General features: G+C 37.9%; 1 protein-coding gene across 9 annotated transcripts in view; it reads right to left on the reverse strand.

Moving 5' to 3' along the window:
* Nucleotides 1–16,568, reverse strand: part of ank1b (ankyrin 1, erythrocytic b) — a 77,956-nt gene that overhangs the window by 41,908 nt on the left and 19,480 nt on the right. For all 9 annotated transcript variants that reach the window (XM_086300383.1, XM_086300378.1, XM_086300379.1 and 6 more), the window contains exon 2: nucleotides 3,477–3,578. In XM_086300383.1, the coding sequence (XP_086156509.1) occupies nucleotides 3,477–3,578 (102 nt within the window). The remainder of the gene's footprint in view (nucleotides 1–3,476; nucleotides 3,579–16,568) is intronic.

Raw genomic sequence — 16,568 nt, forward strand, 5'->3', positions numbered from 1 at the left:
CCACAGCCAGCCTAAACAAACTTTTATGTACTATGTTTTTTTCCTGGATTTTTGGTTGGTATTCTCTCTCTCTCCAGTAAAACAAAACTACCATAAAATTAGATACTGTTCATTTCTTTGTAATTGATCAAACTTACAAATTTAGCAGGGGTTCAAATAATTATTTCCCCAACTGTAAATTAACCCCACCAACCCCATCTTCCAAGTAGAGTGGTCAAATATCCAGCCAGGCTTATGCTGATGGCTATCTAAAGTGGGAAATGTAACCAAATATTAGTTGGGGTGTATATTTATATATATCTGACTGTGTGTGGATTATAACCACCCGCCCCAAAATTCAACCTTGTGCATCCAATTCGTATTTTCTAGTCATTAAAGATGTGTTATGTAGTCATTCCACCCCGGTTCAACAAAATCATTAAAAATCCCAAATTATCATGGCATTCATGACCATGATGAGCATATGTAAACTTTTGACCACAACTGTACTTAAATATTAATATACCCTACTTTACAAAATGAAAGAAACCCAGGGGGGTCTAGGAGTCATGAATAGTTAATTTTCTTTTTGGTTTATATTTAAATCCTTTGCTGATTTTGCAAAATAGCACTCTACTGATAACACTGAAATAATGGTATGGCATTAAGTATTCCTCTAATGACAAAAATCTATGCAGTTTGTTTAATGGCAAAATAGAATGAAAATAAACTGCAATTATCTATTTAGCTTGTTTTTTAATCCTGATATTCTTAGCAAGGGAAAACCTTTCTTTCCTACAGTTTAGTGCTAAAGAGCTACAGTACTATATATGTTGTAGGGAAATCAATCTTTCCACTTTTTTATTTATAATTTAATTCTTTAAGCTAGTGAAACATTAATCATCAAGGCAAAGTACTTACAGTACAGATTTGAGTACATATACTCACTGGCTACTTGATTAAGTATGCCTGTTCAACTGCTTGTTAATGTAAATATAAAATCAGCAAATCACAAGGCAGTAGCTCAGTGCATTTAGACATGGTCAAGATGACCTGCTGAAGTTCAGAGGCTCAGAATCGGGAAGAAAATTAACTGAAGTGACTTTGAATGTTGCATGGTTGTTGGTGCCAGACTGGCTGATTTAAGTATTACAGAAACTGCTGATTCATTGCGTTTCAGCCCATCCTGCATTCCTCAGGTGACCTTAGTAGCTCAAAATGTTTTGCAGAGGTTTCAGACCTTGGCCCCTGCGATGCTAATGTTCGATGCTTTTTTTCACAGCTTGCCTCATGTGACGACTTACGAGGATAATAGTGGGCCAATGACCTTCAACACCATTTTCAAGGGGGGTTGCATACCTCGGACTCTTTATCGGTAGTTTAGAACTGAAGAAACCTCTTGGATGACACGTGAAAGCACTCAACATTAGCTGGATGACTGAAAAGCTACCAAGACACATGATCTATTGGGACTTTCCCACACAACCAACTTTAGGGTTCGCAGAAAATGATCAGAAAAAGAGAAAATCCAGTTGTTGATGTCAAAGGTAAGGGGAGAATGGACAGTATGCTTTGATTTTATAAGATGGCAACAGCAACTCAAATAGCCCCTCATTACAGCCAGTGTGTGCTGAGAACCATGTATGAAGTTACAACACATCAAACTTTGAAGCAGATGGGGTATAGTGGCAAAAGACCACACTCAGTGCCGCTCTTGTTAGCTACCGTGCACAGGCACGTGCAAGAATATTGGAAAAACATTGGCTGGTCTGATGAGTTTCATTTTCTGCTGAGATATTCAGATGGCAGGGTCAAAATTTGGAGTAAACGGTGTAAAAAATGCGATCGTCCCGTTTTTCAGTAGTGTGATGGTGTTAAGGATATTTTCTTGTCACACTTTGGGCTTCATAAGAAATAACTTAGGAATGATTATATACCACAGCCTGCCTGAGTATTATTGCTGATCATGTCTGTCCCCTTATGACCGTCTTGTGATGGCTGCATCCAGCATGATAACTCACAGTCGCAGAAAGCTCAAAACTGTGTGATGCTCATCATGTCAATATGGACTAAAGGCTCTGAGGAATCTTTCCAGCAATGTTTTGAATCTCTAACATGAATATTTAAGGTTCTGCAGGCAAAAGGGAGTCCAACCTACTACCAGCATAGCATACCTGCGACAGTAGTTAGTGAGTATATTTTACTAGTAGGATTTGCCCTGGTGTAAAAACTTCACCATTCACTCATGTGTATATATTCTACTTTTATCCATAATCTTGCTGAGAATACTTTAATGATGGTTTAAAGATTTTTTTTAAATGAGTTATCAGGGTTTTATCATATCAAGGATGGATCTTCCTAAAGGTTTGGCTCAATGGTGTAATTACAGGTCCCATTTATCCCAAAAATAGTATAATGGTGTGATATTTTATAAAAGGTATCTTGCAAGAAGTGATTAAAGGAAACAGTACAAGCAGACAAAACTCGTTCCCAACATGCTGCCCTAGAGCAAGTAATAAATGAACAGGAGGGCAAGAGATGTGCAAGGGCACATTAAGTGTCACAAATTTCTTTACTGCACTGGTAGAAATTTCTCCTGAGAAACATTAAGAGACCAAACAATAAAGCTTGGTCTGCTCCTATTATGTGCTCTTGTTCAGTGGTACTCTTTCACTTTTAACAGTGCACTGAAATGTTTATTACTCCAATACTAACTCCATGGTGGATTTGGAAAAAGAAAGGTATGATTATTAGATCAGTCAAAGCTAATTCACTTGTACCGATAATAGATTGCTATAGGTTGTCCATTTTTCCAGAATGCATGATGACTGATCTAGGGAAGATCTCACTGAGAAAAAGGCTTGGCACTGAGACCTTGTTATACACCCTCCTCTTTTATTTGCTTTCTCTCGCCTCCTTTTCTCTTTCCTGCTCCCCTGTCTCCTCTGTTCCTCATTTTCACCTAGGTACACCACGTGGAGTAATGGATGAGCTAGTAGTCTGTTTTTTGTGGCTTTACTTGTTATTTTAGCCTTCTTACTTCATTAGTTTAGTAAGGAAAGTTCTGGGTCCTACAGCCCATTGCATGACTGGCCCAGCACCCTTTCTTGTTTTTGTTTCTTTAGGCCCAGTTTTCAGATGTTTATTTTATTTTGTTTTTCTTCCAATCAAATCACTTGTGTTGGTATATTTATACATTTATATATTTATATACGGTGCGGTCACCAAGATAAGTTGAGCCATTATGTATTTCTGGCTAATTTTTAATTTCTTTACATTTCAAAAAGCAAAACCAAATAGAGTAATGCTGCAATGTAACCATTTTTGTACCACAATTCTTATTTAAATGTTGTAACAGATTTTGATATGAGCCCTGTTTTGCCTTTTTTGTTTATAGAAACCAGTGGCTGCCATTTTTTCTTAAACACACACACACAGGCACAAACGTAAGCAGATTTTTGATGGCTGTTCCAGTGAATTGACTGAAACTGTCTTACTTGATTAGCTGTGTTGATGTCGATTCCATTCTTGATGTGATCGAGCGCCTTGTCCAGGTTCCCTGAACGAGCTGCGCGCAGAAAGCTGGTGGCTGCATCGGCCTGCAGAAGGTGGAGGAGAGGAGGAAGCGAGCACGCAGGTGAATACAAATCACTGTGTTTCTGTGCATTTAAAAACTTTCACATAACAGCGATGACTGATGACAAAATTGCTTATTTGTGAAATTGTAAAAAGAGCAACAATATGCAAAGATCCTTCAATATTAACTGTTCCTCCAACATTATCCTTGCTATCAAGTTGTAGTTACACTAAGAGCCTCAGTCAGGTTACACATCTTAATCCATTATAATAACATAACTACCCTTCAAGGCAAGACACAGGGCAATATGCAGGAATATGATACTACTGCACATTCACTGCTTCTCTGCCCTCTGTAAGAGGCTTAAAATGTCAGACTCCTTCCATTCGTGTTTCGCCCACACTCTGCATTGGGCTGGCATTCATAGCACGCTTCATCACAAGCTCCGCTGTCTGCCTGTCTGATCTCAGGCAGGAAAGCTCCTGTGGTTTGTATCTCATTGTGTGTCAGTGTTTGTACGCCCACCCCGATTTCATTTATCAGCAAATAATGTAATACAACTGACCTGCACAATGAAATGATTCAACGCTGTGAAAGAGAAATGTTATGCAGTGTACTGCACTCTTGACCCTCTCTCCACCCTTGTCACCACCAGTTTGAGCTGTTATTCCCAAGTACTTTAATTAGGCTGAACTGCTTAAAGATATGCTTGCCCTTTTCAAGTCACTGAGTCATCTTTTCTTCTCTCCTCACAGCTCATGTGAAAAATAACACTTTTACAGGATTCCATGCAGTCCTGTGAAAAGGTACACCTTGACTGCTTCCATAAGAATTAAGAGGGAATGTGGCAGCCAGGTGCTGCTAATTGAATGCGCTTCATTGACTGATCATCAGCAAATAAGTGGGTAAAAAAGCAGATGTTTTGTCAGTTTGCAGGTCTGGAGCATTCAGGTGCGTTTTAACATAATACCAAGGAGGAAAGACATCAACTCTTAGAGGAGCTCGATTTGTTCATGTTACTCTAAGTGCCCTTTCCTGAAGTCAGCACAGGCATCTATCTTGGCACCAATCTATTGTTTAACTGGTACGTGATTTGTGTAAATACATTTGACGATACTATAAATATCATACATGTTACCTGTTACTCTTATCTTCCTGCGTGCGTATTTGAAGGATAATATTGTATTATCTATTCAGCATCTGGTCTCTTTACTTTGAACATAAGAGCTAGACAGCAGTTGTGCACAGCAGAGATGAGAGACAGGACCTCAAAGACTCACTATCAGTGACAGGAGCCTTCCTACTTAACAATCCAGTGTGCTGCTACTGTGTACATTGTAGGTGTCTGTCACATTATGGAGAGTCTCTTATGAATATTCTATCTTTAGGAACTGGCAAGTGAGCAGAGAAGATATTTTAAACAGTACATGATAATTACTCTGTCTTTACAGAATGTGGTAACCTGTTTTTCCAGATGAGTTTTTTTTCTAATACAAACAATTACAGTTGCTCTTTTCAACTCCACACTGCAGCTTGTGAAGCTTGTGAGGCAATTTATGCATGCTGAATTTTGGTTCTGTAGCTTTGCTGTTTTTCCTTTACATGTCTTCAGGGAGAAGTTCAGCTTTTCAAGCAGAAGTGTAGGGCCCAGCTATTTAAATCTTGATTATTTTACTGTGCCAGCATAGATAATATCTGAGCAATGCAAATATCCTGTGAGAACAGGGGACGGTGGTTAACCTGCATCAAGTTTGAAAAGGCGTGGCTGTTATTAATAATAAAAATAATAATAATGGATTGCATTTATATCGCGCTTTCCTAGACATCCAAAGCGCTTTACAATTCCACTATTCATTCACTCTCACATTCACACACTGATGCAGGCAAACTACAGTTGTGGCCACAGCTGCCCTGGGGCAGACTGACAGAAGCGAGGCTGCCATATCGCGCCATTGGCCCCTCTGGCCAACACCAGTAGGCGGTAGGATGAAGTGTCTTGCCCAAAGATACAACGACCAGGACAGAGAGAGCTGGGGTATTGAACCGGCAACCTTCCGGTTAAAGATGAACTTTTCAACCACCTGAACCACGGTCGCAAATTATACACCAAAACTGGTGTATAATCCTCCAGTTTTATAACCTCATAATACCTGCTTATCAAGCTGATCAAGGTCGCTTGTCACATTATTTTACACAATTGCTGTCACGATCAAATGGGTTCTAGCAAATACTCATCACAAAAAAATGTGGTCCTGAACCCTGCTGGTGTTCAGCTAAATTTATTTATCATGCGTATATTACGCTATGATTTATTCTACAACCAAAAGCCATTTCAGATCTCGGTCCTTTGCCTCATTTATCTTGGTGTCATAATATTACTGATCACAGTCTACACCTGCATCCCCTCTCTTCTTCCCAATGACTCTGCACCATTGTTAAATGAAGCCATTTTCTATGTGCATTTTTCATGTGGCAAATTATTTTGTTAATGAGTGTTGGTCAGGTGAATAGACCCAGCCACAACATGAGGCATGAGCTGACCACATTTAGCTGAAAATGAAAAATCCAGAAACCCATTCTGCACCACTTCGCTTCTGCTTCCCTCCTCACATTCTACAGTATTTTCCCCATATTCATGTGTTCCCCATTGTGTTTTATGCTGTTTGTGTTGCTGTTGCTCTGCAACACATTTACTAGTGCCAGTTATTCTTCTTTGTTATTGTTTTGTTAGCTTTTTTAATTTCACACTTTATCCTGCACATCCTTCTAGATAAACAGTAGATGTAGAAGTAGACACAGTAGAAGTGACAGTTAAAAAGGTACTGAACTCCATGATGTACTTAAGAAGAGACATGGTGATAGCTGCACTACTGCTTAAAAGTTTGCAGTTACTGACAAATGTCACTGTTTCAGGTTCATTCAATATATTCAAGGTTCAATTCCATATATTCAAGTTTTAATCAAAATGTAGTGATATGTAGTGTGATATGTAGTAAGCTAATTATCACCCAGTAAATGAATATAATTTGATGCTATGCAAGTGATTTCAGATTTATATTTCAGACATAATTTGTATTGTCAAGGTCAAGAAATATTAATATCAGAAAACTGTCTCTTACAGTAAGTTTGCTTGTTCACCTCTTAGTTTTCAGCTTTATCAAGCTAAACATCTGGAGATAAGTTTGTCAGGAGGAAACAATCATTTGTGGGAGGCTTCTTCTTCTTCAATTTTTGAAGGTCATAAAATACACAATTTTTTACTAATTTATATATAAAAACAAATAGTTATGCGACTAATTATTTTCTAAATTATACATTTTCATTGTTTTTAAAGCTCGCAGTTTAAAGTAAGAATGTAGCCACTGTGACATCACCAAGTGATATTATGAAGCCTCAAGGTCCACCCCTCGAAAAGGAGGATTGCAAATGCTTTATTTACTTTTATACTTATAAATGCTGCTGCCTGCAAGCTGCAAAAATTAATAAAACATTGAGTATTTTTTTTTATCTGTCATTAGAAATATAATAATCACAAATATTCTAGAAAAATGATAAAATAGGAGCCTTTATCTCCCACTCCACTGTCTATGCATGTCGCAAGTCTACGACAAGTATGTGCAGGCATTTGACGGCAGTTTTAAATTCATTACAAAAGGCACAATAACACACAGTCATTGCACAATATACTACAAAACAATAAATCCAATTAGTTTGTCTTAAAATCTGAATTTTGAATGAACTTAAATACTACAATATTCCTCGGGCGCTGATATGCTGAAATTTCAATATCTTCACCTGAAATACTAACTGGTGACTTAGGGGAGGCAGAAAGATGATCTTTGCAAAACCTCAAGGAATCCCACAACAACTTATGGACAAACACATACAAAGTATGAAAGAAACAAGTGTACTTTGAATACAACTTTCTTATTTACTCCCCAGGGTTTGGCTAACCTCTCAGAAGCCAAAACAGGACCTGATACAGAGGTCAATGCTGAGCAAAGTTCTTGGTAGGATGCAACGTGTGAAAAGCTCTTCTGTCAGGGTTCTTAAACACACCAAATCTTGCCATCACATCAAACCTACTTTCATCAACCTACGCTCCCAAAAAAGTACTGTAGCCAAATTTTGCATGACAAAAGCTATGAAAGCAAAGACTTCAGAAAGAAAATACAGAAGCAGAGAAAACTGAAGCTAAAGTCCCATGACTTCACACACATGGAAATGAAAGCAAGAAGGCACCCATGCAAGATAAATATATGCATACACACTAATGCAAATATGCAGGAATAGTCTATTAGAAGGGACAGGAACTGCATGAGTAACACCTCATTTCCCACAAGATGAGAAATGTTAAGACACGTATGGCAATGAGTCATGGAGCATGGGGAGAGAAAAATATAATCTGCTAAATAAGCTGTTGCTGGTCTTAGTTTGACATCTATGTGACTAAATTAATGTTCTGAGACAGCGGTGTAAATGCCAAATAAAGTTTTACAGTATCAAGTGCACAATTCTAGCATTTAGCTTTTCCCCAGGTGATTTTGAGAGGGAAGATATAGATCATGAAACTTTAAATATCACAAAGTCTGTACTGGAAGCGTTTTGTTGACTTTCTGTGCTGTGGGTATTTGACATTAGTCACTGGCAGAACACTGGATGTCTGTACTTATCGTAGTGACAGCGCCTGTCACATCTAATTTTGAAATGAGTTCTTGTGTCACTTAAAGTTGAGACTTCTTCCAACAGTTAAACATGCATCTCGTCTCTTCCACACTGGAACTTTTGCATGTGCATGGATGTGTTAGATACATATTTTTTTTTTAGAAAATTAAGCATTTGGGATTGAATTTCAGACTTTCAGCAGTTATTTGACCGTAATTTGATGAAATTACTGCATTAAGTCCTCAGGAATTACAGCTATTTTTAGATGTGCAAAATTAATTGGACAAACTAACATTTTTTTTTTAATAATATTTTTTTGTATGAAAATCCTTTGCAGTCAGTGCCTGCCTGAAGACTAGAACTCCAAATGGACATTCAAATGCTGTTTTTCCAAACCTTGAGACGCCCTGCTAAGCCTTGGCTACAATCATCTTCAGTTGCTGCTTGTTTGTGGATCTTTCTGGTTTCAGTTTTGCCTGCAGAAACTGAACGACATGTTCTGTTGGGTTGAGATCAGGTCACTGACTTTGTTATTGAAAAATATGTTTTCTTTGCCTTGAAAACCTCTTGGGTTGCATTTATGCTTTGTATTACTATTTATTTGCACTTTGAAGCTCTTTGTGATCCATTTTGCAGCATTCGTCTCAGAGTATAGGCCCATACACTTCAGAATTCATCCTGTTACCTTTCAGGATTCACATCACCAATAACCACTAGCAACCCGGTTCACCGGGCTGCCTTACATGCTCATGCCATAGCATTGCCTTCATCCTGTTAGTCAGATAATGTGATCTGCTTTGGATCATGAGGCATCCCTTTCCTAGTTCATACCCTTCTTTTCCCATCATTCTAGTAAAGCTAATTTGGCTTTCATCTATCCAAAGACATTTTTCCAGGACTGAGCAGGTTCTTTTAGATGTTTTCTTGTAAAGTCTAATCTGGTCTTCTTATTCTTGAGCATAACCAATGGTTTGTACTTTCTGGTATTTCAATTTTTGATGGTATTTCTTAAATGTAGATCTTGATAATGAAGTATCTACCTCCTTGAAAGTGTTCTTGACTTGGTTAGATGTTGTGAAGTTAGTGGTTCGATAGCAGTTCGATACTAAGATACTAACCCCACACTGCTCTCCGATGTGTCCATCGGAGTATGAATGTGTATGAATTCATACTTGAGTAGTTAGGCAGCACTAAGAAACTTAGAAGACAGTGCTTGTGTGAATGGGCGCAATTGGGTGAATGTGGCATGTTGTATAGAGCGCTTTGAGTAGAAAAGTGCTATATAAGAATCAGTCCATTTACCATGTCAGTTGACCACTTACATTAGACACCTTAAAAATTAAAACTGAAGTTCTGCACTTCAATCACTTCGTCTTTACAGGCTGAAAAGTACAGTGGCCCTGAGAGGCCAAACGGACTGCAACCTAAGAAAACACCAGCAATAAGAAAAACACGGCAAAAGCACACAAAACACAACGGAAATAGGAAAAAACAGATTTCCAAAAGCACAAGGGAAGTGTTTCTGGGGAGACAATAACCCGACGGACCAGTTGCAGGGCCACCGTATAAAAGCCACTGTATCACTGTAACCTAAACAAAACATTCTCAAACAGTAAAGAACTAAACTGAAGCTAGCAAATCTGTTCTGGAAAGTAACTGAACCTAGACAAAATTGAAAACAAAATCAAATAAGAACAAAAATGTAAAACTATGGTCCTTTAATAAGAGCAAGACAACATAATTTAAACATAATACAACAAGCCCTAATTTCTGTGCAAATATGGAGAGATAAAAATTAAGATGGAAAGAAACAAAGGCATAGGAGGGTAGGTGTAGAAGCTCAATAATCAAGAAAAATATTCAAAACCAATCATGGATGATCTTAAGCAGCATATTTGGGGTCTATTGTGATAAATACTGGACACAAATATCTGTTGTAGATGGAATAATAGTGAGCACGAACAAGACGTTCATTCATATAATGATAAAAAAAGCATACCAAGACAAATTACCTTCAAACACACAAACCAAAACTAAAAATAGCTGCACAGACGCCACAGTATGTTAGTGTTAGCACCAACAGGGAGGGAGATAGATCACAGTAATGAATCCTCTTGGGTTTAAACAAAGACCCACTTCTACCACAGAAGACAGATTCCCAGGCAAACTTACACACACATAAAATAGGAACAGAAAAGAAATATAAAAAACCACAGAGACACGACTGAGTGTAGATTTACACACAAAGGTATGGTTACACATGGTTTTCATGCACTGACAGCAGGACAAAAACAGATCAAGCCCTGCAGACTCCAGCTGTCAAGTGCATCTCACAGTCATGAGTACAACATACTGTAAATACCATAAACAGATGTATCTATCAGGGCATTAGCTTCTGCTTATCCAAAGTTGAGTCGTGACAGCAACACACCAAGCAGGGAACTCTAAACATCTGTCTCGCCAGCAAAGCGTTCAAGTTCCTCCTGATGGATCTCAAAGCATTCCTAGGCTGGAGATGTGTAATCTATCCAGCAGGTCTCCAAGTTGGACATGCCCAGAAAACCTCCAAAGGACGGTGGCCAGGAGGTATCCTAATAAGATGCAATAAGCATCTCAACTGGCTCCTTTTGACACAAAGGAGCAGCAGATGTCCAAGCTCCTCACACTAAGGCTGAGCCAATCCATCCTAACAGAAAGAAACCCCCACACATGGCAGTATCACTGGTGAGAGGTATGCTGCACAGTACAGGTACATAAAACAGGTCACCTAGCTTATCATTTATTACTGGCACAGTTTCTTATTTTCCATGTTTCCACAGTTTTCAAGTCCCTGTAGGTCTGATAGCATAAAATATTTTCACGAGAATACGCACAAGCTCATAAAAGCAATGATTGGAATAATCACATTAAAAAAGTCTAATCTGAAGATATATTTTCTATTGCTTTACATACTCATGACATCTACATCTGTGTAAATAAGAACAGATACATAAATTATCCTCTCATCTCATATTATGTCAATATTAAATCAAATAAACTGGAATATATTTGAATAAAAATTTCAATTTGTTAATTGTTATTTTGTGACATACAAGTGAGACGGGCTAAAACACAAAAAATAAGATAGATTTTAAAATAAATACATGAAAGTTGTTTTTAGTTATTTAGTTAAGTTGTATTTGTCAGGTAAGTAGATACAGATGCTATCCATCATCATCATAAAGCTGCTATATTTGTAGTCTTTATGTCACTCCAAAAGATTTTACATCAGCTAAGAAGTATCTAAATAAAATGCTTAACATGTAAACAATTTAACATACTAATGATATTGAAAGCATTAACTCATAATTAGGCTGCCATAATTTAACAATTTCGCCAAGGAAAATGGACATCACTTCAAGCGTGTGCTTATGGTTGGCAAGATGAAGTCACAGCCCCGAGAATTAAAAATCGATTGAGTCCTGCAGGCTCTACGGTGTGTAAGCTGATCTATTACTGATGGATGGAGAGTTTCAGAGTATGAGATGGTGTCGTGCAACATATAGGCTTTGATCTGAACACTAATACAATGGATGTGAGCATGAAAGTGACTCATCCTGGATCTAAATGTAGGTAAAAGCACAAAGACTGAGACTTCAGATTAAGAAAGATTGAGAAAGGTTCATGCTATTCACAGTAATGACTGCAAAATAAGAGACTGGCAAGAATAGTGGGAACACTAGTATTGGGAGGTGGCTGTAGTTCAGGAAGTAGGAAGTAGATGATTTTTGGCTGCCTTCTCTCTGCATGCCAAAGTATCCTCGGGCAAGATAGTGAACCCCAAGTAGCTCTCAGTTGTGTTCACTGGAATAGGAATGCATGTTAACGTTAGACAGAAAGCACTTGGGTATAGAAAAAAGTGCTATAGTGTGAATGAACATAACCAAGTGAATGACACATTGTATAAAGTGCACTATATAAGAATCAGCCCATTTACCATTTACTGACTGTACCTACTAAAGTCATGTTGTTAGCACATTGCTAAGTTCATTTCAAGGTACCACATTTTGTGGTGATGATTAACAAATCTAAAGCGGACCCATCCTTTTCATTTCCAGACGCATATTTTTTTTCTTGAAATCTATTAGGAGCTTTGAATTATTGACAATTCAAAATCATTTTTATTTATAACTGTGCTATATATACTGTGCTAATGGTGCAGTCTCTCAGTTCTTAGTGTCTGTATTTTGTGTTATTTCCCTCTTCATGGCCTCCCTACTGACCTCATACTTCAAACTTTGGACATGTTTAATATATGAATATGCTGAATTGTAACATTACATATATGACAGAAAGTAAGGAAACAGAAAAAAATAAAATAGCTCCAGTTAAGGACTGACCTCCATCAACTTGAGCAAACAGCTCCACAACCACAACTACACAGCTCCATGTTCATATGCTCATCTGAAGCTTAGCTGACATGTATCTTTAAAAATAAAGACAGCAGTTAACGACTGAATAAATGATTAGATGGTTTGTTGAGATTAATAACTTTAGCTGTGCACCAAATTCTTCCTTCCTCCAAAATGAAGAGCCACATCAAAACCAGGATATTCCTGTTGTCTTCTCTATCTCTGTGCTAAAACAGAGCTTCTGAAATATTTATAGCTTCTGTCAGGCCACTGCTTCTGCAGCCCATTACAATCAAAGCATGCTTCTTCTTATTTTTTATATATCTATCTTGATGTCTAAATGCATGCACATCACATGTGCATGTAGCGCATGTAGGTAGTGGGGCTAGCATATAAATGCACACAACACAAAAGCACAGACAAGGAAAAAGAAAATGTGGCAAAGATGGCTTATGGTTTATAAACTATACAGAGACATTTTTTGTCCAGGCCATGATTAATATTTCAACCTTATGCAACCTGCTTACATTTGTGAAAATGCTAATAAGGGATACAGCCATACAGAAATGAAAGAAAAACCTTGACCTTTGACTCATACATTGAGGGGATCTATCCGTTGTGACAGGGGGCTTTTTGTATCAGCAAGGTTCTGGTCCATTCCTCTTTTTTTATATCAAGAATTCATTACAAAGAAACAAACAATAAAATACATTTTATTATTTTGCAAGGACATGTATAACAACATTGGAGCTACCAGCACAGAAAACGTGTCTCTATAGCTCTTCTACTATCATCAAAGAAAGGCAAAAATGCACTAAAATAAAGAAGAAACACTGTTACCACGTCTTCTAAGTTAAATAATTTATTGTTCTTCATTTCAGTCTGCACTCTATATTCATAATCTACTACCTCTTGAGAATAATCCTTTGCGTGGCTGTGTTGCATGTGCACACTGTAAGAATTCAGCTACTGTACTGTGTTTTACTGGACATTTCAAGAAAGATCTGTTCAGGTGACAGACGTATTAGTGATTTTTTTTCCCTTTTAACTTGCATTTCTACCTGCCACTGGATGATTTCTGCTTTCATTTGACTACCCCATTAGGCATTTCTGCCTACAGCACAGAAAAGAAGACAGACAGAAAGAGACAATAAAGTGACATGGCAAGGAGGCCCCGAACTCCTGAATTCACAAGCACTTCTTCATTTGCTCAGCTATCCGTCATTTCCACTCATTTCTTGTCATCGCTCCTTTAACCTCTCTCTCCCCATCCCAGGCTCTCTCAGCTTTGTGAAGACTATCCCCACCCTCAATGTGCCTCCTCTCTCTCTCTCTTTTCATAACCTTTTAATATTTATGAGGACTGCAGAAATGCTAGGAGCAAAGCATGCTGGGTACAGCTGTCCCTCAGAGTCTCTTCCTGACGTCATCACTGGCATTCTGGGCTCCCCACCAGTATCAAAGTCAAGTTCCAAGTTCTCTGCCAGCAAAACTGAATCTGAAAATGTATTTTACTGGCACACAGAAAATACAGAGTCATAGAAACTGTTTAAAAACAGCACCTTGAGGCAACGGTTGTTGTCATTTGGTGCCATATAGATAAAATATCATTGAAATGAAGAGAAATGGCTTAACCACCATAGGAACAAGACTTTTGTTGACAGGACCGCTAATGAAAAGCTTATATATATGATTTGAGCCTATATAATTGTTAAGACTAAATAATGCATGTTTTATATATAAGCTTCATATCCACAGAACCAACATTACTAAATTAGAAAACAGACCACTAAATAAATGGGGAAAAAATATAACTTTGAATGTTTAGACATTCTTGTATTTCTACTCACATCTAATTGGCCAAATTGACATTAACTTTCCTCAGTGCAAAGCAATCTGTGACTGCCAAGCTTTGAGAGGCTTATGCTTTAAAATAAGCACAGCATGATTTAGAAGTTGATTACAGCTGTATTTGATTACCTCAAGTGACCAATCTTAAATCTGACACAAGGAAGCAGAGTGCCTTTAACTCAGTACTCCCTCACACAGAAGCCCATGCTGAGCTTATTGCTGCTTAATTGCTGCTCTGTTTAATTTGCTTCACTAGTGCCACTACCTTGAACATCTAAATCACTCATTTAAATAAAAGTTTGATATCTTGGGACATGCACCTGTTTTCCTTCTTGCAGAGATTTAAGTGAAAAGAACACTCTCTCTGTCACTCTCTTATCTCTCCATGAATATTAAGTTACTCCTTGCAGTATATAGTAAAAATGAAATGCATGTACTTAAGGTCCAAAAGGGTTTATCTTGTAGCATGAAAGCACTCAGTCAAAGTACCTGTAGCAGTCCATTTACCATTTATTTTATCTTAGCACAAGTCTTTATTTTAAACTAAGCTAAATATTAGCTGCAGGTTGTCAACTAATAATTAGCAAACATCCGATCAATCAGTCTTCCAAACAAATTCTGCTCCACAAAACAATTAAACATATATCCCAAGCACAGTGGTCGGGCAGTGATGGACCAGGGTGCTTCGCAGTTACTGAGCAAACCACAAAATCTTCTGTATACCAGAGCTTTGTAGAATCAAATGTGAGGCCAGCTTTCCCACAGCCAAAACTGACAACACACATGAACTTGAAAAGGGAAAAGTAGAAGAAAAAACTATGAGGAAAAGGGGGGGGGGACACACACACACACACAGAGAAGCTGGGAGCCATTATGTCTGAAAATCATGTGCACATAACTAATGCAAAGCACTCAGCTGCAGACGACCAGTGACTCCCGTAAGGGCACTATGCAATCACGATGACAGGAAGAAGCAGTCGGCAAAGGGAGGAGAAGTTACAAATGACAGGAAGGAGGAGGAGGAAAGAAAGTACACATGGTACAAAAACGAGGACTGTGCCTCTGATAAACGATGGTATAAAGGATATAAAATAGTCATGGCAGAATGAATAAGTGAAGGAAAAAAATGGATATAGAAAAATGGTAGCGAGGAGCATGAAGGAGGAAGAATGAGAACCATGGACACTGGCGACATTAGAGATCACACAGCATATTAGATGATACTCCCAGACTCTTACAAATTCTGAGCTTCAATAGCAAAGTTAAAAAATGTCAAAATAGAAATAAATATGCTGTGTCTTGTAGACAAGAAATGAGATTGAGGAGAATTGAAGCAGGAAAGAAAGAAGGAAAGAAGAGTGTAAGAAAAGAGTCACGAGTTAAAGAAACATATCCATTTTAGGGTCATTGATGAATCACCACTGTGAATTTTCTCAGAAATAGAGAAATCAGAGGTCACGGTCACATACAGAGCAGCACCTCTGGTGCTTATGGGATGCAGTGTCAGTGAGTGTCACTGACAAAGAAAAGAAGGCGGATTTGCATAATCGTTACACCTCACTGATGCACTGGTTAAACTAAAAAATCTGAGAATTACATCAATTACATTAAGTACAGCTGTATCTGTTTGTCTGTCTACCCATGTATGGTCCATCTATCTACTTGTGCATCAGTTGATATCAGTCTATCCTCTGCCCACTACATTTTGATCATCATTACTGTGCAATATTTAATACGAGCATAAAATCATTATTTATTCTTAAATATATATATAGCACCACAGAACTGTGCACCTAAAATACTTTAAGTCTCAGAGTTGTTAGTTTATCACTCCAACCTCCCTGATCCATCTGTCATTTGCTCATTTTGAGGTTATCTTAGGCAAAGGCCGAGGTTGCTGCCACAGCCCTTGAACTTTTTTATAAGTATTTTATTGTATGACAGCATTTTTGCATTTTCACAGGAGCACAGATGTCTTATCCATACCCTACCTCGCTTATAAACCTTAGATGGTTTTATTAATAAAACTAGCAAAATTGCAGTAAAAAGTAAAAGGTATGTTTTTTGTGACCATCTCAGTGTATTCAGTTTATTTTATTTACACT

The sequence above is a fragment of the Aulonocara sp. 'chitande type north' Nkhata Bay genome, linkage group LG7 (genome assembly GCF_057382095.1).
Source record: "Aulonocara sp. 'chitande type north' Nkhata Bay isolate Kocher_YH1m ecotype deep benthic linkage group LG7, A_spYH_male_GT1.1, whole genome shotgun sequence".
Taxonomy (NCBI): Eukaryota; Metazoa; Chordata; class Actinopteri; order Cichliformes; family Cichlidae; genus Aulonocara; species Aulonocara sp. 'chitande type north' Nkhata Bay.